The 25,220-nt window shown below is 44.3% G+C and overlaps 1 protein-coding gene across 6 annotated transcripts in view; it reads right to left on the minus strand.

Annotated features, from left to right (window-relative positions):
* The window catches only part of PRKN (parkin RBR E3 ubiquitin protein ligase), a 1,237,035-nt gene that overhangs the window by 191,221 nt on the left and 1,020,594 nt on the right, over positions 1-25,220 (minus strand). For all 6 annotated transcript variants that reach the window (XM_061428497.1, XM_061428495.1, XM_061428496.1 and 3 more), the window contains one exon: positions 6,862-7,011. In XM_061428497.1, the coding sequence (XP_061284481.1) occupies positions 6,862-7,011 (150 nt within the window). The remainder of the gene's footprint in view (positions 1-6,861; positions 7,012-25,220) is intronic.

Below are 25,220 nucleotides of genomic sequence, written 5' to 3' on the forward strand. Positions count from 1 at the left end.
CTTACACACATTAATGAATATATAGAATTAACCTTTGATATTAATCACGTTAGACCTTAGGCTAAGTAAATTCTTTCCTTAACTAAAACCCACTACACCCTCACCCTGTAGGAATGTAACTTTACTTGGGTGGCGTCTGTTTTGAGAATAATCAGCCCTGGAGAAATAAGTGTCCTGATTGACTGACTGCTGTCACAAGGAGAGGGTCGTAAATTGTCAGCAGGCCCCCCTGGCCAGAAGATGATGTAACACCCCTAAGACCTCTGTATACATTTGTATGAAGCACCTGACTTTGATAAAAGTCAGGACTGCTGTCCCCACGTGACTTTTGTATAACATCTCAGTGTATAAAAACAGACTCTGGAAAATAAAGAATTGGGATCAGTTTCTCGAAATACTGGTCTCCCCATGTCGCTCTCTCTCTCACTCTGGTTGAGTCTCCATCTGGATCGCGGAACCCACCATGCTTACTAATTATGCCTGGGCTTCTAAGATCCGACCGGGGAGGCCTCAGTGTCTCCTCTCCTTCGGGAGAACGGAAGGACGCCTGCGGCCTACGTAAGTGGTGCAAACTTCTTGTCTTGAAGTTTTATTGGTCTCCCGCGTAAACCAAGCTACTCAGCCTCTTTTCTCCACTGAATTTTCCTACTGAGCTATCCTTATTCTATTACTCTTTATATCTTTAATTAATATCTAATTGAAGCTATTGTATCCTGATTCTCACCTATGCCGTCTCTCCTTCGAATACCCTGGATCAGCCGGGGCTGGTCCCCGGCAGGGCTCCCCATCTAGTTACTTTTAAAATCAATAATTAGAACTCTGAATGAAGGAATAGTTATCCCCATTTATCTACATAGACTCGTTTCCTATATAAGGGCTAAAATAGGAGGCTTGGACTCTAACTAAAATCTTCATCAATATATGAATGCTATTGTTATAAGTAGCTTCTGCAAGGATTTCTGGGCACACAGCAAGTCTACCCTGTTCTCATTGAAGTCTAGATTCAGTTTTAATGAAGCCTTTGTAACTTAAGGTTCTACAATTTTTGAGACTCTCATCAAGGAAGACAGTGCAAGAATGTAAACTTGGGTAAGAGGGCGTGGAGGGTATCTGTGCAAGTGAGGAGCCTGAGACGGATGCTCCGCTTCCTCGAGCAATCCACCTCAAAGCCATACATGCTACTCATCAAAGGAGGGAGAGTCTCTCGGACGCCTTAAGAAATTCTATTTAATTTCCTTAACTAATCGTTGGCTTAATGATTTTTTTTTTTAAGATCTCTGGTTTACATTTAAATGCATAAGAGTTTTTTTCCCCCCATTGTTAAATCTTATCCCTGTATTTCTAATTCAAAACAGAAAACTCTTCATTAAATTCATAGTATTATTTTAAGAAATTATCTCTCAGATGTATAATATCCCAAAATACCATCAAATAAAATAAAGATGTTTTGCTGATAGAAAACTTGCGAGGTTTGATTGCCATAGCTTTTTGTATCCCCAGGTCAGTGAGTATAATGTATTCCATATTTTGTTGCTGTTTTCTAGCATTAAACATGTCAACATTTTACATCGGTGCCATCAAAGTTAGTGAGATAGTTCTGATGAATAGCAATAAGGCCAGAGAAAGAATAATGCATTACATGAATTCCTCAGGAAATCAATTAATATTTTTATGTGCAGTAGTGAAAATATGATCAAGCATTGGCAGAGAGTGAGGTCAGGCTATTTGATCCCCAAACATATCCTTGTTGAGTTCTGTCTATCCATGTAAAAATATTCTGTGCTTGTCAAAAGGAAAATATCAGTGCTCCCAAGACCAAGACATTTTCTTTATCAGAATGCACTGAATTCTTCATTTGGTGGTGAGGCCTTCGATAGGGCAAATAAACTGCAATTTTTGGAGGATTTTCAGGTTCCTAATTGACTTTTTGTGGATCTCTGAAGTTAGTATACTTTGGTGTTCTAAATGATGTATTACACATATAAGTAAAACACTGCATATTTTATGTTTTTTGAAGAGATTCTTGTTGAGGCAAGGTAAGCGATTCTAATATTGGGGTACATAATGATTAGTATTTGAAAATAAAAGTGTATTCATATTACTTCTACATTTAATATTCATTCATTCACTCAATGAATGCTGAGCTCTAAATACATGTTCTTACTGAGAACAAGATCAAGGCTGAGGACAGGAATATGAAAGCATGAAACAAGTCTAACACTTCAACTCGGACCCTAAGAGGGAGTGCTTAAGCTCCAATCATTCTTTAATAATGGTAGAAATTTTGCTATAACCATCACACATCTATCAGGCCTTTCCTGGGTGGACTGATTATTATCATTTAAGTGGAAATCCTTATATTCATTAGCTAATGTTCACTGCTCTCTGGGTAACAGTTAAGCCAGTGACTTAGGAGAGCCAAGGATCAGCTAATCTGACTTTCCAATGAGCAGTACTACATGCCAGAGAAGGCAATGGCACCCCACTCCAGTACTCTTGCCTGGAAAATCCCGTGGACAGAGGAGCCTGGTAGGCTGCAGTCCATGGGGTTGCTAAGAATCGGGAACGACTAAGCGACTTCACTTTGACTTTTCACTTTTGTGCATTGGAGAAGGAAATGGCAACCCACTCCAGTGTTCTTGCCTGGAGAATCCCAGAGATGGGGGAGCCTGGTGGGCTGCCATCTATGGGGTCGCACAGAGTCGGACACGACTGAAGCGACTTAGCAGCAGCAGCAGCAGCAGCAGTCCTATATGCTTGCATATAGAAGTCATAAGTACTAGCCTGAGCACTCATTTAAAGAAGTCAAAGACAATCACAATACTGAAGCTTGTGCCTTCACATGGAAGCTGTGTACAACAGCGATCAGGGAGGTAGCCGGGACCATCCAGGCATGTGGTGGTGGGCTGACTGATGGGAAGATTAGAACTGTCCTGTCTGGAGATCAGCACAGAGGTGTGTCTCAGCTCTAAAACTGTGAGTCCATGTGGGTCCACATGTCTCACTATGTCCCTGGAAGGCTGAATTCTTCAATTCTGTGAATGACAGGGAATTTGGTTTTCAACCTTTTTTTATGCATGAGATCCTTTTTGTAACATCAAGCCCCACATAATAAGAGTTGACAGTTGAGGACAAATTAAGTACAGGTGGATTTGCGGATCCCTCATGATAAACTTCAAAGCTACAGCCTAAGAAGCACGCCCGAGACTCTGAGGCTTGCACAGCTTGCCGTCAGCTCCTTTCCCTGAGCACCGTGTAGCGTGAGGCACCCCCTGCGCTGGGGGCAGTCCGCTTTGTGGCCACTGTCCATGGTGCTACAGCAAACCCTGAGCAGACCCCTCTGATTCCGCTTCCTCTAACTTCTACTTATTGGGCCCTGCTCTGTTTCATAACAGACAGACAACATAACAGTCAACATAAACTAGCCACGGTTTCTTTCACACAACAGCTTTCCATTACCACCCTTACATCCAGAAAAGACTGGCAGCTTACAAGGGTGCACAAATCACAGCCAAACAGCATATACCAGGAAAAAGGGAAGAAAAAGAAGTCAAGCCAAGAAATGAGCTTCCAAACCCATCCTATTAGTGGCCCATTTCTCTGCTGTAGACACCCCACAAATGTGGCTCTAGGTTTTCCAGCAGTCAGCTTTCAAGGGGGACCATTAGCAGGGTCAACTTTTCCCAGGACAAGCATAATGAATCTGGAATGGGCACCATGGTCCCTCACAGAAAAGCCCACTCGGATGTCCGGAGCCACAAGCGTTGAGTCATCTGTATAATGACCGCAGTATAAACAAATGACACCAAATTACTGTGCAAGAAAAGCCAAAGCAATTCTTTGAAGGGCTAAAACAGCGAGGCCTGGGTACCTAATTCCCTGCTGCGTCTAGCTTGATTCAGAGGGGAATATTCTAGAATATCTGGAAGAGAGGATCAAACAAACACCCTGTTGTTAATTTTCCTTGAATATTTAATTAGGTCTTTTAGGTGAGCTTCTGATAAATACTGATTAAGCTTTTGATTAAATATTAAATACATACATACTTTATGCCATGTGCTGTTACACCCGTCAGCTCCTTTAACATTCATAACGGCCTTATAAGGGCTTTCCAGGTGGTGCTGGTGGTAAAGAACCCGCCTCTCAATGCAGGAGACGTAGGAGACACTGGTTCAATCCCTGGGTTGGGAAGAATCCTTTGGAGAAGGGAATGGCAACCCACTCCAGTACTCTTGCCTGGAGAATTCCATGGACAGAGGAGCCTTATAGAGGACCATTGTAATACACTCTGTTTTAAAGTGAGGAGACTGAGGCACAGAAAGATTAAGACCACTGGTAGTTGAGGAAGCCAAGATTTGGACCTAAGTCATACAACCTAATCTCCTTTTTAAGCACTACAGAATCCCTAAGGCATGTAAGTTGGGTTAACATGCTTTTGTGAAAGTTGAAGATTTGAAGAAAAAAGAGCAATGATGATGTCAACTGATCTCTTCTGAAAAGCTAAAGCAATGGGAACTGATATCAGCCTGAAGAAGCTTACAGGGATTGGGGCAAAAAGGTGGGGAGGACAAAGAAAGCATCAAGTTAGATGTTTCAGAAAATCATTTCTCTTTGTTCTTTATTCAACTTCTTCAGATTGTAGACAGTGGTGGTTCAAAATATATCCCTGAATTCCCTGACACCTTTCCTTCAGGATGGAGCTTAGTTTTCCCTTCGCTTTGTGGGTGGGCTGGAACTTCTACTCAGTGCTAACCACAGGAACAAAGCAGCCGTGATGGAGCACAGCCTCGGAGAGCAACTCACCACGGCTTTGTCTTTGCTCTGTCCCTTGGATCATTTGCTCTGGGTAAGCTAGCTACCATTCTGGGGACAAGTAGCCTAAGAAAAGGGGTGTGTAATGAGAACTGTGGTCAGCAGCCAGTGAGGAACTGAGGCATTTCTGGCTAAGAATCATGGGTCGAGCCATTTTTGCAGTGGGTCTGCCAGCCCCAGTCAAGTCTTGGGTTAACTACAACTGAGCTTGACTCCAACCTCATGAGACCCTGAGCTAGAACCACACAGCTAAGCTACTTAGGGATTCCTGACCCTCAGAAGCTGTGAGATAAAAGATGTTTATTAATGAAAAGGCTAAAATTTGGGGTTATTTGTTATGTAGCAACAGATAAGTAATACACAAACCAACAAGCATGCCCCTTCCCCATAACAAAACAGAATAAATAAAGATAAAACACATTACCTAGATGTTCCAAAGAAATATCCTGAATATAGTCATTCTCCTTTAGGTAAGGTTTGCCCCTAAACTCTCTTAACCCAAAGATATTAAAGCAATTCAATTCATTTCCAAGGTAATTTTCCGTAATTTGGAGTTCAAATGTGTGTGTTACTTAGAATATCACATTGTGTAAAAAAGGGAAGAGAAAGACGTTCAAATCTTAAAATTACATAAACCTTCAAAACTGTTCAAGATGAACAGTGAATGCAGAAGACGGGCCAAAAGAACTCCCCAGCTTTAGACAATGCAACAATAGGAACAATTATTAGGTAGAAGCATAGATAGAACCGGGCCATTAGTTAATGGCTATTGTAACTCAATCTAAAAGAAAACATTTGCTGGGAACTCTGATCCCAGAATTTGGCAGCTTGCTTGGGCCACATGCAGCCGATGCAGATTATACAGTAAATGATGATGACTAAGGCTGGGAAGCAGGGTTTGATTTCCATAATTTCTAAGGCTGGCAGACATGATGTGAGTTTTCATCCTAATGAAATCGCCATTAGCCCAGAAGTATTTCTTTCTGCTTACGCATCATGGTATCTCATTATTTTTCAACGTCCACTTGCTCTGCTTTATCACTCAGCCCAGAGCTTGGTGAGCCCCACTGCATGACCGATGGGGCGCTCTACCAAGGATGACAGATGCCAATTTATGCACAGGTAACTCAGGCGGCGCAGCCCCAATGAGGCCTGGGGATACGCCTCTGCCATCCATCCACACTCCTCCTTCCAACAAAGCTCCTCACGAAGCTGCAATTTTAAAAGGAACGCTCTCCCATCACAATTCAACAGCATTTTATAAGCACATACACTTCTTCCTTTTCTGGCCGGCATGAAATTTAATACCAGGATTATTATCCATTTGTCATTTCAGCCTATAATTTAGCCAGCCTATTTGCCTTTGAGTTATGCTTCCCTCACCCCTTCACCGTCAGCCCGCATCCGTAGACCCGTTCAAGATGCCGTCTAGGTCATATTGGTTTGACCTCTTAGAACAAACATTTTCCATGCTTCTCTTTCTGCTTCCCTAAGAGGCCCCATTAAGTTTTGCTCATCTCGATTTAAAGTGATTTTTACCACCCGATAACATTTCAAGTTTTCCATATTAATCTTCATTTTTATTTCTTGAAATACTTAGGCCAACAACGTAGCTAAGACAATCATGCTAAGAGGTGGAATTCTCTTTCTCCTTCACTCCTGTCGACTCGATGCTACCTCTGAAGAAATCATTTTTGCCCTGAATTATCTGAGCACCAGAAGAAAAGTTTAAAAGGCTGACCGAGTGATTTCACGTCTTAAACACTGATAGCTATCAAAGCAGAAAATCTTACCTCCCCTCATTATATACGGGATTCTGTTAATTGAAATATATTTAGTTTTGTTTTTATATCAGGTTAGTTTTAGTTTTTACATCAGGTCAAAGATATCTGAGTCCAAATGGAAAATGAAAATAAAATTAAAATGAAAAAATCAGGCCAAAGCTATCTGAGTCCAAATGGAAAATGAAAATAAAGCACCAACCGAGCCAATTTCGCAAAGCAAACGCACACACACAGAGTCCACACCGGGGGTGTGGCTGGTACTCACCCCGCAGCCCAGGCCGTGGCCCGGCTCGCAGGAGACCTTCCGCTGGCCCGGTTCTGGAAGCAGCCCCGCCCCGCAGCCCGGGCCGGGGCAGAGCACGCCCCCTAGCTGCAGCACGCACTCTTCCGCCCCGTACTGCTGGTACCGGTTGTACTGCAAAAAGAAAACCAGCTTTTCAAAGAGACAGCACAGATGCGAAGAGCTACACGCACTCACGTTTTACCGAAATGCTACTATTTGGTGGTTTGGGGGCGTTTTCGTGTGGATCCACTTCCATAACAACTGCAGGGGAGGGGTGGGTGGGGTGGATAAGGTATGGTCCAACCTAGAGAATCCGGGTCCCAACTTACAAAAGAGATAGATGAGGCATTTATTTGTGTTTCTAGACATCTGTCCTGCAGCAATGTTTTTTCGAAGCTCGGATTTTTGGAATACGACTTTGTTGTTGAGTCGCTCAGTCGCGTCTGGCTCTTTGCGACCCCACGGACAGCGGCTCGCCAGGCCTCCCTGTCCCTTACCATCTCCTGGAGCTTGCCTAAATGCATGTCCATTGACTGAGTCAGTGATGCTATCCAGTTACCTCACTTAATACTGTTACCAGCAGCATTTAATAGACTTTTTCATACAAATTTTAGGGACTGCATCCATACTTCAAGTTATGGACACTCATAGGGAATCACTCTCAATCTCATCAGATGGTATGTCATCATGCCTCTATTCGGGGATCTATCGGTTTTTAAAACCATTTTGAAAAAAGGCGTCAGTGTTTCACCTCTGGTAATTGTTAGCAGCCCACACAATATCAGTGAGCATATTCACTCTGACGAAGAAAGACTAATGTTCAAGAACAAAATTTTCCTTTCACATTATTCTTATTCTTAAAGCATGATTTCTTTTACCCCTGACTTCATTTCTTTGTGCTGTTGCTTGGCTCAGTTCACTTTGACGATTCCTCCAGCCTGCAGAATAAGATTCAAACAGCACAGGCCATCATCCAAAGCCTTCCTTATCACAGCCCTAAGTCACTGTTCTCCTTGCATTATTTGATCATATGCTCCTCTAAACTCAGCTCAACTCAGATCGATCTGCTCCACAATGAGTTAATTTGTGCAACATTTATTGAGCACCTACTATGTGCCAGACACCCCTGTGACTGCTGGGATACTGCCCTGAACAAAAGGGCATCTTTACTCTCATCCAAAAGTCTAGAACAGGAAATACAGAAAGGTCAAACTGTCTAGCATGTCAGATGGTGATAAGTGGGGAGGAGAATAAAAAATCAGAGACAGATTCGGGGGAAGACGTGAATGACAGTTTTAGAGAGGTGATCAGGGAATCCCTTACAAAAAAGGTTCGTTTAAGCCAACATCTGAAGGAGATTAGAAAGGCAAGCCAGGTGCCACCCGGGGGAAACGAGTTTCCAGGCTGAATACAGAGCATGATAAAGGTGTAGGGGCTGCAGCGTGCTCAGATTGTTGGAGGTCCCGCAGAGGGGCCAGTGTGTCTGAAGTAGTGAATGGGTGTGTGTGTGCGGGTGGGGCAGACAATAGTAGACGAGCCAGAGAGTTCATGGGGGTCCAGGATGTATAGATCCCTGAAGGCCGCCAGAAGAATTCTGCCTTTTATTCTGAGAGATACGGGAACCACTGGAGACTGTGGAGCTGTGGATGACACAATTTGACTAATCTCTTAAAGACAGCCATCTGGCCAATGTGCTCAGCGTAGACTCTCGGGGACAAGGATGGAGGCAGGAAGCAGAGATGCAGGTCGGAGGTGGTTTCAGTGAGGTCCATGGAGAGATGGTGGTGGTCTGAACCAGGAAGGCAGCCGTGGGAGTGACGATGGATCAGTGGTTGAGCTCTGCATGTACTTTGAAGGTAGAAATGGCAGATATTTTTAGGCGGATTGGATATGTGACGTGAGAGGAAAAGGAATCAAGCAGGATATAATGTTTGTCCCCCAAGGAGAGAGGACGGGGGAGCATGGGGGAGGCTCACTGAGATGGGGGGACATGGGAGAAAGGGGTGTGTGTGTGTGTGTGTGTGTGTTTAGAGAGTTGAGAAAAGGAATTGTTATTTCTGTTGTGATCTATTCAGTTTGTTAACCTCTGACACAGCTAAGTCAAAATGTTGAGTCCCTAACTGAACGGATGGCTTTGGAATTTAGGAGAAAATTGTAGGTTGTAGACACCAGTTTTAAAGTCATGGGTGCACCCAGAGCTGAAAAGGAGAGGATTAGCATCAGGGCAACTATCCATTTTCTCATATTTCTGACCTCATCAGAAAGAAAAAGATGGATTGGTCAAGTCCCCTTGTAAATATGCTAATATTACTTATATACAATGGCATTAGCTAGAAAAGAGTTCTCATCTATAGAATGCATTTAGCGGAAACACTTGATCTAGGTTTGCTTACAGTGAACAAAATAGAATATGTGAATGCATAAAGTAAGGCTCTCTGAAAATGTCATAAGCTATGCAGTTGTTAAGGGGTGAATGGAGACATTTCATCAAGTGGTGAATGGTGAGACAGTTTGTATACCTGAGAGGTTTTGTGTTAGGGATCGTTCTGTGGGCTTCGTGGAGACCTGACGCATTGGCTCTTGCCTAGAGTATGTGCCAATATGCTGAGAAAGGACCTGGGCTTTGTTAAACACAGTCGCTGTGTTAAATGATGTGGGCTTCCTTGATTTCGTCTGTGTTTCATCATTGCCAGCATCCTTGAAGTTATCAGTAAAGCGTGACACTGGGCTCCATCTATGATTCTTGTACGTCTGGTTTGACAGTCAGACTCTGTGTCATCTCAGCAGCCCCAAGACCAGAAGAGACTCTCTGCCCTTTGTGGAGGCTGAGATGGAGCCACTAAAGGAGACTGAGATGAAGCAGTCTACTAGGCAGGTGGAAAATGAGAAGAATGAGCGAGTTCTGGAAGCCAAGGGAACACAATGTTTCAAGGAGGGTGTATGTGTCATGACAAATTATGTCAAAGGCTACAAATAAACCACTTTATCTGGAAGCTGGCTGGACTTAAAAATGGAGATGCTGTTGCAATCTTGACAGGAGCCATGACTTATTGGAGGCATGGAGCCAAAAGCCTTGTGGGGGTGGAGTCAAGAGAGAATTGGAGGAGACAGATTCCAAGAGGTGAGCATGGACACTTCTTTCTAGGAGTTTGGCCGAAAGGGCAGCAGAGACGGGGGAGAGCAGCTGGAGGGGCTGTGGGACTGGAAGAGTTTTTTGAAAATGGGAGACCTCTGTAATGGCAGGGTGCTAGTATGCCGAAGGGCATGAGTGGGAGAGGGGCACTTGGTGGTGCCCATGAGCAGGTCACGCAATGGGAGCTGAAGGATGAGAAGAGGGGTGGTCTTGGAGGGGAGGAAGGCTGCGTGCTGGGGCCCAGGTGTGGACAAGGGAGGCTTGGGGAATTTGAGAAGAGAAGGAAAGGTGTGAATGAGAAAGGGGAAGGAAGGGATAGTCAGGATTGTTGCTGGGCACTAACAGCCCACGATGTGAGCGTTGAACCTTAAAGAAAAGCTGAGCACTAAAGAATTGATGCTTTCGAATTGTGGTGCTGGAAAAGACTCTTGAGAGTCCCTTGGGCTGCAAGGAGGTCAAACCAGTCCATCCTAAAGGAGATCAACCCTGGATATTCATTGGAAGGACTGATGCTGAAGCTGAACCTGATGCACAGAGCTGACTCTTTGGGAAAGACTGAAGGCCAAAGGAGAGCAAAGTGGGCAACAGAGGATGAGACGGTTAGATAGCATCACTGACTCAGTGGACATGAATCTGAGCCAATTCTGGAAAATAGTGAAGGACATGGGAGCCTGGTGTGCTGCAGTCCATGGAGTCGCAAAGAGTCAGACACGACTTAGTGACTGAACAACAGCCCATCTGGGGTCTGAGACTGTGAATCTCAAGCAGGCCGGTCAGTAGAGTGCCTGCTTCTCCGCAGCGACACTCAGTGGCAAGTGCAGAGCAGACATGAAGTTGGCTTTAAGCCAGGTAGGGGTTGCTCAGACTTGTCTGAGGAAGCCTCCCGCCCCCCTTTGGCTTTGGCACATGACATCCCCTCATATCACTGTGAATGATTCCAGTAAGTGTTGAATCCCTCTGCTCAGCTCTGTACCACTGGACTGTGAAAATTTCTGTCTTGGCCTATGCAAAATGGGTACAAAATTTCAGTTTTACAAAATGGTTACACCCGGGGAGCTAACGTACAGCCTGGGGAGTACAGCTAATAATTTTATTTTGTAGACTTGAATTTCGGAGAAGGCAATGGCACCCCACTCCAGTACTCCTGCCTGGAAAATCCCATGGATGGAGGAGCCTGGTGAGCTGCAGTCCATGGGGTCGCAAAGAGTCGGACACGACTGAGTGACTTCACTTTCACTTTTCACTTTCATGCATTGGAGAAGGGGGAACCCACTCCAGTGTTCTTGCCTGGAGAATCCCAGGGACTGGGGAGCCTGGTGGGCTGCCGTCCATGGGGTCGCACAGAGTCGGACACGACTAAAGCGACTTAGCAGCAGCAGCAGCAGACTTGAATTTGCTAAAATGGTAGCTATTTCCAAATTTCCAAAGAGTTTTTACTTAATATTTTCAATTTTACATCTGTATCTTCCTTTTCACCCTCTCCCCACCACTGGCTATCAAGAACACAGAGAATGATAGAGATGTGATACATATATACAATGGAATATTACTCAGCCACAAAAAAGAATGAAATAATACATATGCAGAAATGTGATGGACCTAGGAATTGTCATAGTGAGTGAAGTAAGTCAGAGAGGGAGAAATATCGCATGACATCCCTTATATGTGGAATCTAAAAGAAATCATGCAAATGGACTCACAGAACAGAAAGAGACTCACAGACTTAGAGAATGAACTTATGGTTGCTGGGGAGAAGGGACAGTTAGGGAGTTCGGGATGGACATGTACACACTGCTGTATTTAAAACGGATCATGAACAAGAACCTACTGTGTAGCATAGGAAACTCTTCTCAATGTTACGTGACCGCCTGGATGGGAGGGGAGTTTGGGGAGAATGGATATATGTATATGTATGACAGTCCCTTTGCTGTTCACCTGAAACCATCACAAAATTATTAATTGGCTATACCTCAACACAAAATAAAAAGTTTAAAAAAGAAAAAAAGAGAATGGTAGGATTATCATATTCACAATAGCACATTAGCTTCAGCTTACATTGTATGCACCGTGATTTCAAAACAGTAATAATATTATCACCACGAATATGATTACTAAAAACTTCAAATATATTTCCATGTGCTCTACCCATTCTCCTGCTGAATATTTCTAACAATAATAGTATATCTAACTGCTGAAACATAGGGCCATTTCATACTATCCCTTCTTTCTAATTGTCATGTTATAGTAACATGTCATGTAATCTAATTGTCATGTTATAGTAACTCTACACACTTAGCTCACTGCCAGCCCTCATGTTGATGTCTGACCAGCAATTCTGGTGGTTTTAAGTTGGTTCTCTAATTCCTTGGGAATATGTCACTGGAAAAATATTCACTGAATTCTTGCTCAGTGACAAATGATTCGGGGCCTTTGTTCTTGAGCATGAGTTTGGCTGGCTGAGTCCCGGGTTCACCTTTTCCCCCCCGCAAGTATCTTAAATGTCTTACTCTGTGTTCTGATGTAAAGTGTTATGGGCAAGCCTGATGATGATCTGATCTTTTTTTTCCTTTATGAGTAAATTGATCTTTTTTGCCCAGATGCCCAAAGAATTTCTTTTTCTTTAGAGTCTAGTAATTTTATTAGAATATGTCTTGGTGAGACTTCTCTAGTGGCCCAGCAGTAAAGAAATCGCCTGCAGTGCAGGAGTCACAGAAGTGGGTTCAGTCCCTGGGTTGGGAAGATCCCCTGGAGGAAGGCTTGGCAACCCACTTCAGTATTCTTGCCTGGAGAAGTCCACGGACAGAGGAGCCTGGCGGGCTACACTCCACGGGGTCGCACGGAGTCGGACTCGACTGACAGGACTCAGCACAGCACAGCACATGTCTCGGTGCTGGTCATTTTCTGGTCAATTTTCACACACATTCTATGTCAGGAAAGTTGTACTGAATTTAATTTTTTAGTATTTGCTCCATTCTCTTGCTTTGATGTTTTTCTCATGGGCTTTCTAGCATACATATATTAGATTTTCTTTATCCAACTTCTAAGTTGGTCAACTTCTCTAAACTCATTTAGAAGTTGGTAAATACAGTGCTCAGTTGTGTCTCATTCTCTGCAACCCTATGGACTCGCCAGGCTCCCCCTGGCCATGGGACTGTCCAGGCAAGAACACTGGAGTGGGTTGCCATTTCCTCCTCCTGAGGATATTCCCCACCTAGGGACTGAACCCCCATCTCTGGCATACCCTACATCGGCAGGCAGATTCTTTACCACTGAGCTACCTGGGAAGCCCAAATACAGTTCATCTTACTTGATTTTCATTTTAAAGAATTTCCTTTCTTTCCACTTTCTATTTCTCTTAAGACAATATCTCCTGTTATTTATCTGCACTTGTGTAATTTCTTAATACAAACACACTGTAGAAAATTCTGAAAGAGATGGGAATACCAGACCACCTGACCTGCCTCTTGAGAAACCTATATGCAGGTCAGGAAGCAACAGTTAGAACTGGACATGGAACAACAGACTGGTTCCAAATAGGAAAAGGAGTACGTCAAGGCTGTATATTGTCACCCTGCTTATTTAACTTCTATGCAGAGTACATCATGAGAAACGCTGGGCTGGAAGAAGCACAAGCTGGACTCAAGATTGCCAGGAGAAATATCAATACCTCACATATGCAGATGACACCACCTTTATGGCAGAAAGCAAAGAACAACTAAAGAGCCTCTTGATGAAAGTAAAAGAGGAGAGTGAAAAAGTTGGCTTAAAACTCAACATTCAGAAAACTAAGATCATGGCATCTGGTCCCATCACTTCATGGGAAATAGATGGGCAACAGTGGAAACAGTGGCTAACTTTATTTTTCTGGGCTCCAAAATCACTGCAGATGGTGACTGCAGCCATGAAATTAAAAGACACCTGCTCCTTGGAAGAAAAGTTATGACTAACCTAGACAACATATTCAAAAGCAGAGACATTACTTTGCCAACAAATGTCCATCTAGTCAAAGCTACGGTTTTTCCAGTAGTCATGAATGGATGTTAGAGTTGGACTATAAAGAAAGCTGAGTGCCGAAGAATTGATGCTTTTGAACTGTGGTGTTGGAGAAGATTCTTGAGAGTCCCTTGGACTGCAAGGAGATCCAACCAGTCCATTCTAAAGGAGATCAGTCCTGAATATTCATTGAAAGGACTGATGCTGAAGCTGAAACTCCAGTACTTTGGCCACCTGATGTGAAGAACTGACTCATTGGGAAAGACCGTGATGCTGGGAAAGATTGAAGGCAGGAGGAGAAGGGGACGGCAGAGGATGAGATGGCTGGATGGCGTCATCGACTCAATGGACATAAGTTTGAGTAAACTCCAGGAGTTGGTGATGGACAGGGAGGCCTGGCGTGCTGCAATTCATGGGGTCGCAAAGAGTCAGACACGACTGAGCGACTGAACTGAACTGAACTGAACCAGTGAAGTTGCTCAGTCCTGCCCGACTCTTTGCGACCCCATGGACTATAGCCTACCAGGCTCCTCCATCCATGGAATTTTCCAGGCAAGAGTACTAGACTGGGTTGTCATTTCCTTCTCCAAATTTCTTAGTATATTAATTCCCTTTGGAGTAGTTCTTTTGGTTTACACCTGACTGGTGGATAGGACCGGTTGCTAAGCACTCATGTCTCTCAGGACACTATTCTGTTCTCCTCTCTGCCTCCTCAGAAACTCTGTGGGATTTGACCTTTTTTCTCTTCTATTGGGATTTTAATTGTTTCTTTCTGTTGCCCTCCTTTACATGAAATTAGTTCTGAAGTTTTAGGAGGAAGAAGGATTCCGAGTAGCTCTTAATGGCTCTATAGTTTCTTCTTCAGTTCTGGGGGGAGTGTTCAAAAATATAAGGGCTCGGTTCCTGCCATCTCCTAACTCTGTTACTCTCCTTCCAACTGGACTTTCTCTTTTCCTTTACTTTTCTGAGTGAATCTCTGCTCAGCGTGGGGCGGTGTCCTCACAGAGGTCTTTGGTTGTTGCGTCTTGTGAGTCATGGGAGCTACGCGCTCCAGCCCCTCACACCTTCCTGTAGACCCTCCTCACTCCCTCATCTCCTTCACGGAGCTGTACTCCTGAATTCATCACAATGTCTTGACCATAGGTGTTGCACAATTAATAGCTGTAGAATAAATGAATGAAATTTAACTACATTCTTAATTAAGGAACTCTAATAAAATAGTCAATGACAATGGGAATTAATAAGAGTGGGATAGGATGGTTTTACCTATGTGAATTATTTTCCTATTTTAAATAAATGGTTAAGTAATTAGCTATTTTCTGATTTGATAACAGATCAGCTGTCTATTTAATTTAGTTGAGCAATTTTACTGCTACGATAATACTTTTTCTAGGAAGAAGTTAACCTATGGACAAAGTGCAATAACACTTTAACAGGTCTTGCTGACTACATCTGTCACAGTCTCAAATTCTGACAGAATGTATAAATTATGCTCCTCTTTCCATTTGTTAACTAAGGGATTTATAAAAATGACTTTATTACATTCAATCTATTTACAATACACTCTAGGAGCATTTGGGGAAACAGTTCCTTTTCTAAAGGAAGACAAATATTTTAGCTTGTATATCTGGTAATTTCTGGTTAAAAAGTACATACAGGGTTTGAATTTACTACATTTACATTGAATTTACCTACATTTACTGAATGCATTTTTTTTCAGCATTGTGAAATTTATAAGAAAAACATTTGACCTGGACCAAGAATGTACTAGCATTCAAGAAAGTTTAATGTCCTAAGGAAACAATCTGACTCTGCAGCCCCATACTACGTAGCCTGTCCAGGCTCCTTTGTCCATGGAGTTTTCCAGGCAAGAACACTGGAGCCAGTGTCCATTTCCTCCCCCAGGCTCTTCTGGACCCAGGGACTGAAGCCCGGTCTCCTGCCTCCGCAGGCAGGTTCTTTACCACTGCGCCACCTCTGGGAAGCCCTGGGTATGTCATTAGCAGAGGTCACTGTGCAGTTCTTTTCAAGGCATGACCCACATTTACAGATTCCTTTCAACCACTTACTGGCACAAAGTTGAGAGTGCACGGAAAGAAGCCTACTGTATACTTATTGGAGAGCGGTGACAAATTAGCATGAAACAGAGCGGAATGTTTGTACTCACCGAGTGTAAAACACACGGAAAGTGGTGAATGGGCAGCACGGGGTGGAGGGACAGTCACCGACCCTTTGATACGACTTGTGTTATTTCCTAGGGCTTTTTTACTTATCACTGTTGAATAGCATTTATAAATAGAACTAACCACTCCAGTACTCTTGCCTGGAAAATCGCATGGATGGAGGAGCCTGGTTGGCTACAGTTCATGGGGTCTCGAAGAGTCGGACACGACTGAGCGCCTTCACTTTCACTTTTCACTTTCATGCATTGGAGAAGGAAATGGCAACCCACTCCAGTGTTCTTGCCTGGAGAATCCCAGGGACAGAGGAGCCTAGTAGGCTGCTGTCTATGGGGTCAGACAGAGTCGGACACGACTGAAGCGACTTAGCCGTAGCAGCAGCAACTTGGATGAATGGGATTAATTTGTAACATGAACTAGTTCTGCACAGAGAAGGAGTCCATTCTCGGGTGAGCTCAAAAGTAGCAAATTCTCTAAAAATCCCTTCTGCATTGTCTGCCTTTGGAATCACAACGAGGGTCTTTGTGTGTGCTTGTGTACACATATATATTAACACTTATTGGTCAACTTATGCTGTTTAGGCTATTAAACAAGTTTTAAAATCTCTAGATATACTTTCATAAAGTGGATAATCTACAGATACCTAACATAATTTCAACCTGACAGAATAACATTTGCAAACATTAAGAAAATTTTAATATTAACAAAGTATACTATTCCCTGTGAAAGTGAAAGTGTTAGCTCTTCAGTGGTGTCCAACTCTTTGTGACCCCATGGACTATAGCCCACCAGGCTCCTCTGTCCATGGATTTCTCCAGACAAGAATACTGGAGCAGCTTGCCATTTCCTGCTCTAGGGGATCTTCCCGACCCAGGGATTGAGCCTGTGTCTCCTGCATCAAAAGGCAGATTCTTTACTGTCTGAGCCACCAGATACTCATTATACTATTCTATACCTAAGGAAAAAAAAGAAGTTCTTCCTACATTGCATCAGACTATAGTCACAATACATCCTTTTAGATGACCTATCTAGGTAATATCGCAACTCATCCATATGGTTTATATTTTATATATTTGGGAAGTCAATTATTCAGTCTTTATGTGTATGCTCAAGGGTTCTCTTAAGAACAGGAAATACTCATTTTAAAGTATTAAAGTATAAAATGCATAGGAGTTTCAGCAAACTCATATTTTAAGAATCTAAATAATGAGTCAGGGGAGAGGACAATCAAATAGAGGAGGAGCTTTGGTGGTGTGCTGCAGGAAGAGCTGGGTTGGGTAGGAGAATGTTCTGTAATGAAGCCAGGGCCCCAGTTTCAAGTCCCACAAGGGCCAGTTAGCTCCCGTTTCTTGCCGGCCACTGGCTCCATGCTACGTGCGGGTGGTCACCTGAGGGTCAGGTCGTGGGGGGTTCAAACCCTCCCCACCACTGGACAGCCCCTCAGAAGGCCTGTCCTCTGGAGCAGGGCACAGACGCTCCTTACGAGGTGTAGTTCCCATGCTTTCTTCAGAAAAGACAGCAAGAGGGAAGCTAATCTTGTGAGAGAAATTAAAAGCACAGGGATACTAGGTAAAAGTAAAATCTGGGGAAACTGGCGAATGTTCTGTTAAAATGAGTCAGAGCTTGTCAGCCGTCCAGGAGGCGTCGCAGTCTTTCAGATCTGAGCAGGAGAGGTGGCTGTTTTTGTTCGGCTGTGGAATTTCCCAGAGTGGCCTTTTGGGGGCACTCAGGTACAGCTATAAAAGCAACCTCTACAGGGGCTGTCCAGCTTTTCCCCTGCTGAATTCTGGCCTCTGTGAAGTCCTGGCCACAAGAACCTGGGAAATCCCTCCATGGCCCTGTCTCCTAGCCCCGCTGGAGGCGAGAAATCTCCACTAGAGATACCATTCTCTGAATTACCACCCTGTGCCAAGGACTGTGGGCTTCCCAGGTGGCTCAGTGTTGAAAAATCCTCCTGCCAAGGTAGGAGACACTGGAAACACAGGTTCGATCCCTGGGTCGGGAAGATCCCCTAGGGGAGGAAATGGCAACCCACTCCAGTGTTCTTGCCTGGAAAATCCCATGGACAGAGGAGTCTGGTTGAGCTACAGCCCATGGGGTTGCAAAGAGTCGGACATGACTGAACAACTAACACAGGCCTAAATTTTTCTGCTAGAATGCCTCTCTTTGCACACCCAAATGCCAAGGACTGTACCGACACTGCCTACTCAGTTCACACTCTGTCTGTCCTGGGAAGTGACAGGTGAGACCACCGGGTCATGAAGACATTCAATCCCTCGCTGAAGTTCACCCGGCAGGAAACCCACACCCCTCATCAGAACTCGGGGCTCTGGCTCTTGAAGGCCTCCCTTTCCTGATACCAAGCTGCCTCCATTTTCCTTCCTTTTTTCTCTTTTATTAAAAAAAAATTCAGCTCGCTATTCCTTCATCATTTAGAGACTCACAAAAAAGCAGGGTATATGCTTCCTCTTTGGATAAAAAAAATCTAAAATAACTTTATAGAGGAACATGAATTTATGATTAATCCATTTCCACATGCTATGTAGAGAATGCCCTATTTTCTATATGTATTAGAATTAAAAAAAAAAAAAAAACACGCTTCTTCAATTCTCAGTAATCTTAATCTTATTTTTCTTCATTTGCAGGTAGTTAGCCCTGGGGAGTTGGTGACAGCCACTCTGGGGGTGCCTGTCACATTGCTGTTTGTATTCTCAGTTTTATTGCTAATACTGTTCTTTTGATCCCTGGACATCTGTCATCGACTGATGTAGTAAATTGGCTAGAGAAAGGGCTAGACCTTGTTCATTGCTTAGAAAAAAAAAACATCATTAGGATGGCTGAAAGTAAATGTAAGGAGAAAACAGATCAAAGAACACCTGAAATATAATTAGAGAAACAGACTGCATCCTGGATTGCAATTTACAAGGTTTTTTTTTTTTTAAATATTTTTTTTCCTTTTTCAGATGTTTCAGATAACATGATGCCAAAAAGTAACTCAACTTCTAGTAGTCATGGAATCTTCTGGAAAGGAGGTCAAAACTATCGGCTTGTTTGTCCAAGCCGTGGGCCATGTAGTGCCCCACACGAAGGGTGAGGCTTTGATCATTGCAGGAGTTTCCACTGAGGGTGTGACTTCACAGACTTCTGGAAGCTTCTGTTCTGCAAACAGATCTGCTAAGCACACCTTCTGATGGTGCACTCATCAGAGGGCAAGGCTGTCTGTGGGCACAAATTATTTTACCCTTTACTACAGCCCCTGAGAAATGCTTTTGAACAGTGTTGTTAGTCTCCAAACATGAGAGCCTCACGCTCAGGGAAATGGAACTTCCCCAAGAGGGTGTGGTACTCACCACTGCACCCTCTGCCCTGCCTGTCTCTTCCTGGGCTTTGCTTTTCTCTAAAACAGGATTTTCACATCTCTCCCCTTCTCTAGTCTGGAGGCAACTACGTTGGTTTCAAGGTGAATCTGAGGCCAGGAGGAGGGGAGGAGTGACATTTCATTATCTGGAAGTTTTGTGTAAGCCTTTGGTTTGAGGCAATGCAATGGGTTGGTTTCCACTGCACGTTTAATGAACTGATTACAACTTCCATGGCCCACATAATTTAAAACATGATTTTCTGGATTGTGTTAGATGGCATTACACTCATCTTTCCTTGGTGTCAACAAGTCTATGATGCCAAGCAAGTTTTTTTGGAGTGAAGGCTAAGTAAGCTGCTTTAGTGCCCAGGAGACGCACTTGAGATAACAACAGCCAGGGAAGATAATGAGAGCCGGGTCTGGCTGTGCACCCCCTTCCCTCCAAAGATCATCATTATGCCTTCCATCATGCCTCACATCGTACTTGACTTCTGAGACTTAGGCATCCCCCACTGTTCTCATTGCCATAAAGGTCTCGGTAGTCTCCACTATGAGCCTCCCCTCCCTCCTACATCCTCTCTCTGTGCCCCTGGGATTCCTGCTCCACAATGAAGAAGCTCCCCCAGATAATCAGCCTTTTCAAACATTTCCCTCTCCTTCCTGATTTAACGGAAACTGGTCCATCTCCTTGCAAGCCTCTGAAATGAAGGCTGCTTTTTGTTCCAGGTGTACACAGCTGAAAGCCAGAGGTGGAGCTGGTTGTCTCCTGGTTCTTCAGCGAGGTTCCTAAACTGTTGGACTCTCCTCGCTTGCAAAACTGCACCCCACTGCTCCTTTGAGAGTTATGCCGCCTGACTACACGTCCTCACCTTCTCCCCACTGCCGCTGCCTGCGGCGGTCATAGGTGGAGAAGTCCCTCATTCTTGGGAGACTTTAGCTCCTAGCTCATGATTTTCACCTCCGCCCTTATTCTTGTCCTCTTTCTGGGGATCGAACCATCCATCCATCAACCTGTTCTTTCAGTTCCTTTATACCTTCTCATTTTTGGGAACCTTTCAAAGAAAATTCTTCTACCATTCCAATCCCTTTCTGGGCCTTGCCATCCTGAGAACTTGCACCACCTCTTAAACCTAAATTCCAAATGTGTCTCTTTCCAACCATCATCTCCTATCTTTCCTTTCCTGATATTCTTACTGAAGTATGGACACTGCTTAAATTCTTCAGCATCACTGAGACTTCTCATGAGCTGCCCTGACAGTTCCTCCCGGGCCACTCTTTGTGGGCTCTTAAATCACTCATCACAAATGTCAAATGAGCATTTTTAACTCCCTTGTGACTGTGTTATGATTCTCTAGTAGCATGGTTTCTCTTGTTTCTTCCCAAACTGCTCATATCCCCCACCCCACTCGCCCATTTCCTCCTTGGACAATTTACTTCGTATTTCACTAAGAAGACAGAAGTTATGAATGAGGTATTCATTTACTGGGCAGATATTTACTAAGCATCTTCTATGTGTCAAACACTCTATGTGGAGAAGATACAGAAGTGAAAAATGTGTCTCTTTTCCTGGAGCCATCAAACACCAACTTCTCCCCGCCCCCTCTTCCACTATAACAGCAAACATGCCTTCCCCTTCCCACCCCACTCACCTGTGGCTTTCTGTCTTCTTACAACAAATAAAGTGGCTTTTTCCCCGTTAAGGGTCAATTCCTCTCTCTGTGCCATGTATCCAAACACTTAACATCTTCTAAAGTACTTCCTTTCTTCAGCTAGCTCATCTAACTCTTGAATTACCAAGTAATCCATCTCTGCTGAATCATTTCAATGAGCATAAAACAAGCTCTAGCCTCTTCAGTCTTTAAAGAACCCTCCTGCTATTTCTGCAGTTATTTTTTCCTTTTCATAACAAAAATTCTACAAGAAGTTGATTCCCTTTGGTGGACTCTCCGTGTTGCCATGTGCAAAGGACAGCAGACTGACTTCCTCTCACTCAGCTTCTCATTAGCATGAACATAAATCTGCCTCTGGGGAACACTTCCTTTCTTGGCTCCATCAACATGGCACAGCTCTGTATTTTCTTCTACTTTACTTGAGGCTCCTGTATGGTCTCCCTTGCTGACTGCTACTCTTTTACCAAGTTTCCAAACATTGGTGCTCCTTAGGGTTCAACCGTGGTCCCTCCCCTCTTACTTCCTTTTGGCAACTGTCATGGATGTAAAATGCCACCTACATGCTAACCATTCCAAATTTACCAGTCTCTGACCCCTGACCTCCTTCTCTGAGCCCCAGTGCACACATCCAAATCTCGACTTATCTCTTTCTCAATGCTTCAGGCACATCAAACATATTAACATGTTCTGAACTGAACCCTGATTCCATGCTTATCCTTACCTACTGCCATCAAACCCATCTCAGTGAATATTACTGTAGGATTCCTTCATCTCCCTGACTCACAGCTACTCAATCACTGTGACCGTTAATTCTACCTCTCAGTATTCACTTCTTTCTGTTTCTTCTGCCAGTCCTCATCTGGACCGTGTCCATATTGCAACAAGACTGACTTTCTTAGCCCGTGATTTGGATATGTCCATCCCCTGGACATCCATATCCATCCCCCATTGGATATATCCTTCCCTGGTGGCTCAGACGGTAAAGTGTCTGCCTACAACGCGGGAGAACCGGGTTCAATCCCTGGGTTGGGAAGATCCTCTGGAGAAGGAAATGGCAACCCACTCCAGTATTCTTGCCTGGAAAATCCCATGGACAGAGGAGCCTGGCAGGCTATAGTCCATGGGGTCACAAAGAGTTGGACACAACTGAGCTTTCTATCCCCTGCTTAAACTTTCAAGGATTCCCCATTGAGTTTAGAATAAAATCCAGACTCTTAACCATGGCTCACATGGTTTGGATAGTTTTTATCTTTCATCACTGTCCCTCTTGCTCATTATTTTCCAGTCACATTGACTTTATTTAGTGGCTTGAAGAAAGCAGGCTCTCCAGCTCCTCTGGGGCCACTGAACATGTGCTTTCCTTTGCTTCGAAGGCTCTTCTCCCCAGCCCAGTGATCCTAGCTCAGTCCATGGGTGTCCTCTCAACTTTCATATTTCAGAGGTCCTGACTCCTTTTCTAAAGTAGGTTACATCTTAGCTTTTATCATGATTTGTGCCTGTGACTTCCTTGTTTATCATTTTATACGACACTAGCAGAATAATCCATGGGGTTGCAAGAGTTGGACATGACTGAGCGATTGCATAACAACAAGCACGATAATAGTAAACAAAAATATTAAAAATATTTGTTGAATAGGTGAAGGTAATTTCCTTAAGATTCTGGTGATTAAACTCAAAGAGGAGGTAGCTGGTAAGAATGGAAGTATGTTTGAAAGGGAGTGCTTCTGAAGACTCTCCAAACCCTCTGAACTTATAGATATCACATCTGTTTCCTTTGGGCTTCCCTGGTGGCTGAGACAGTGAAGAATCTGCCTGCAATGCAGGAGACTCGAGTTCAATCCCTGGGTTGGGAAGATCCCCTGGAGAAGGAAATGGCCACCCACTCCAGTATTCTTGCCTGGAGAATCCCATGGACAGAGGAGCCTGGCGGACTACCGTCCATGGGGTCGCAGAGAGTCAGACACGACTGAATGACTAACACTTTCACTTTTTCACAATCTGTTTTCTTTAGGGCCCACCTAGAACTTTGGAGTCACTCTACTTATGTACAGTGTAATATCTTTGCTAAGTAGCTTGGACTTGGTGGGTGAGGGTCGGGGGCTGAAAGGGGCTTTACGAATGTAAATTGTAAACACACATCAGGGACACGACCAAGAAGCTAAAGTACATGCATTGTTTTAAATTCCAAGGGGTTTTGATTGCACTTTTACTTTAAGAAGGTAATGATTTACAGTGTTTAATGATTTATTTTTAATTCAGATCTCAAAAATCCAGTGCTTATTGAATGAAATTGAAAAGGAACCACATACAAAGCAATCAGATAGCTGGTGAGCATCTCTACCTTCCGGTAATGAACTCAGTAATTAACTAGTATCTGTACAGGTTTTATCAACTCAGTTTTATCAACTTTTAAGTGAACATTACACTGATTATTTTTTAGTTTTTTTCTTTTCCATTATGCTTTCTTTTTAATAGGATATTGACTGTAGTTCCTTGTTATGCTGATTTTAGTGTCTACCTCGATGCTGCTAGTTCGGTCTATTGATGGACTGTAAATAGTACTTAAATCAGAAATATTTTAGTGTAGCACTTAATATCTGCAACTTACTTCGCCATCTTATTTATTTACAAAAATTCTAAGAGATGACTGAACGTTACTCTTCCTTTTTCTACAAACTGAAAAGCCAAGTTAGAGACTAAAATGATCTGTCCAAGGGAACTTGTAAAACGCCGATGTAAAAATTTCATTTCGTCCTGTACTATTTAAGTTGCCTCAAGCATCCAGAGAGAGGCTGACGGTTTCAGCAGCTCCTGGGTGAGGCTGTCCACCCTGACAGGCAGGGGTGGTGGTGTTGCTAGAACTCTCCGCTGCTCAGCAGACCTCATGCCACCGTCTGCCCTGAGGCCACTAGATCTTGTCCATGTGTCATAAGGATAGAAATATCCCTGGCTGCAGTGACCTGCTTATATCAGTCACCGAAGAGATTCCTGGCTCCCTGGTTGGTTCTCCCGTCTGACCCCTGACCCCGCACACGGCTCCGTCCATCCCCTTTCCCTCTCGCGTCCCCCAGCTGCCCTAACTCCCACCCTCGAGCTGGGGGAACTCAGTGAGTCAGCAGGATCTGCCCTGTAACGCCAACCTACCTACTCTCTCAATGTTCCTCTCACGTCCTTCCCCAACTGACCTCGGCTCCCGCCCCAGGACACGACTTGCCCTTCCTTCCGCTTTACCCCGCTTCTGCCCCTCAATGTTCCTCTCACGTCCTTCCGCAACTGACCTCGGCTTCCGCCCCAGGACACAACTTGCCCTTCCTACCGCTTTACTCCCCTTCTGCCCCTCAAGGCTTCCGCTGCAGGACACGACTTGCCCTTCCTTCCGCTTTCCTCCCCTTCTGCCCCTCAAGTTTTCACCACTGCTCCCTTTTGCCTCACCTCATGGATTTTCAACATCCCCAAACACAACAGCTTTCCTTTCTCCTTCTGAAACCCTGCAGTTGTGATTTCAAACCATCAGGCTCTGTTGTTTCTCTTTTACAGTCAGATACCCCCGGCTCCCTCCATCTCTCTTCCCTCCCTGACCCATTTCTAGAAGCCCCAGTTCTTGACTCACCAGCACTCCCTCCAAGTCTGTCCTGATGATAATTCTGGAGGGTCCCAGGGTCCACATGGGCCATCCTTTCCAAGCCGGTGCCCTCAACTTCTCCAGTCATCTTGTCCGCTCCCTTAACTCAGCCCTCTTTGGGGCCTCTGCCTCCCTCCCTTGTCACTGCCAATCTCCACACCACCTCCACAAAACCCCGAATCCAAAGGGTCCTTGAACCCACCGGGACCTGTAGCCGGCGGACCCTGTCACATTTCCCCACCCCTTTTTCTTCCCCCTTCTCTCCTCACCAAGCTGAAATCCCAGGCCCAGCTAGTACACTCACACCCAAATGTCTGCCCTGCTCTCCGTTCTCTCTCCTGCTTTTGTTTCATTGGGGTGGCTGGTTAGACCTGACCCTCTGCCT

The sequence above is a fragment of the Bos javanicus genome, chromosome 9 (assembly GCF_032452875.1).
Source record: "Bos javanicus breed banteng chromosome 9, ARS-OSU_banteng_1.0, whole genome shotgun sequence".
Taxonomy (NCBI): domain Eukaryota; kingdom Metazoa; phylum Chordata; class Mammalia; order Artiodactyla; family Bovidae; genus Bos; species Bos javanicus.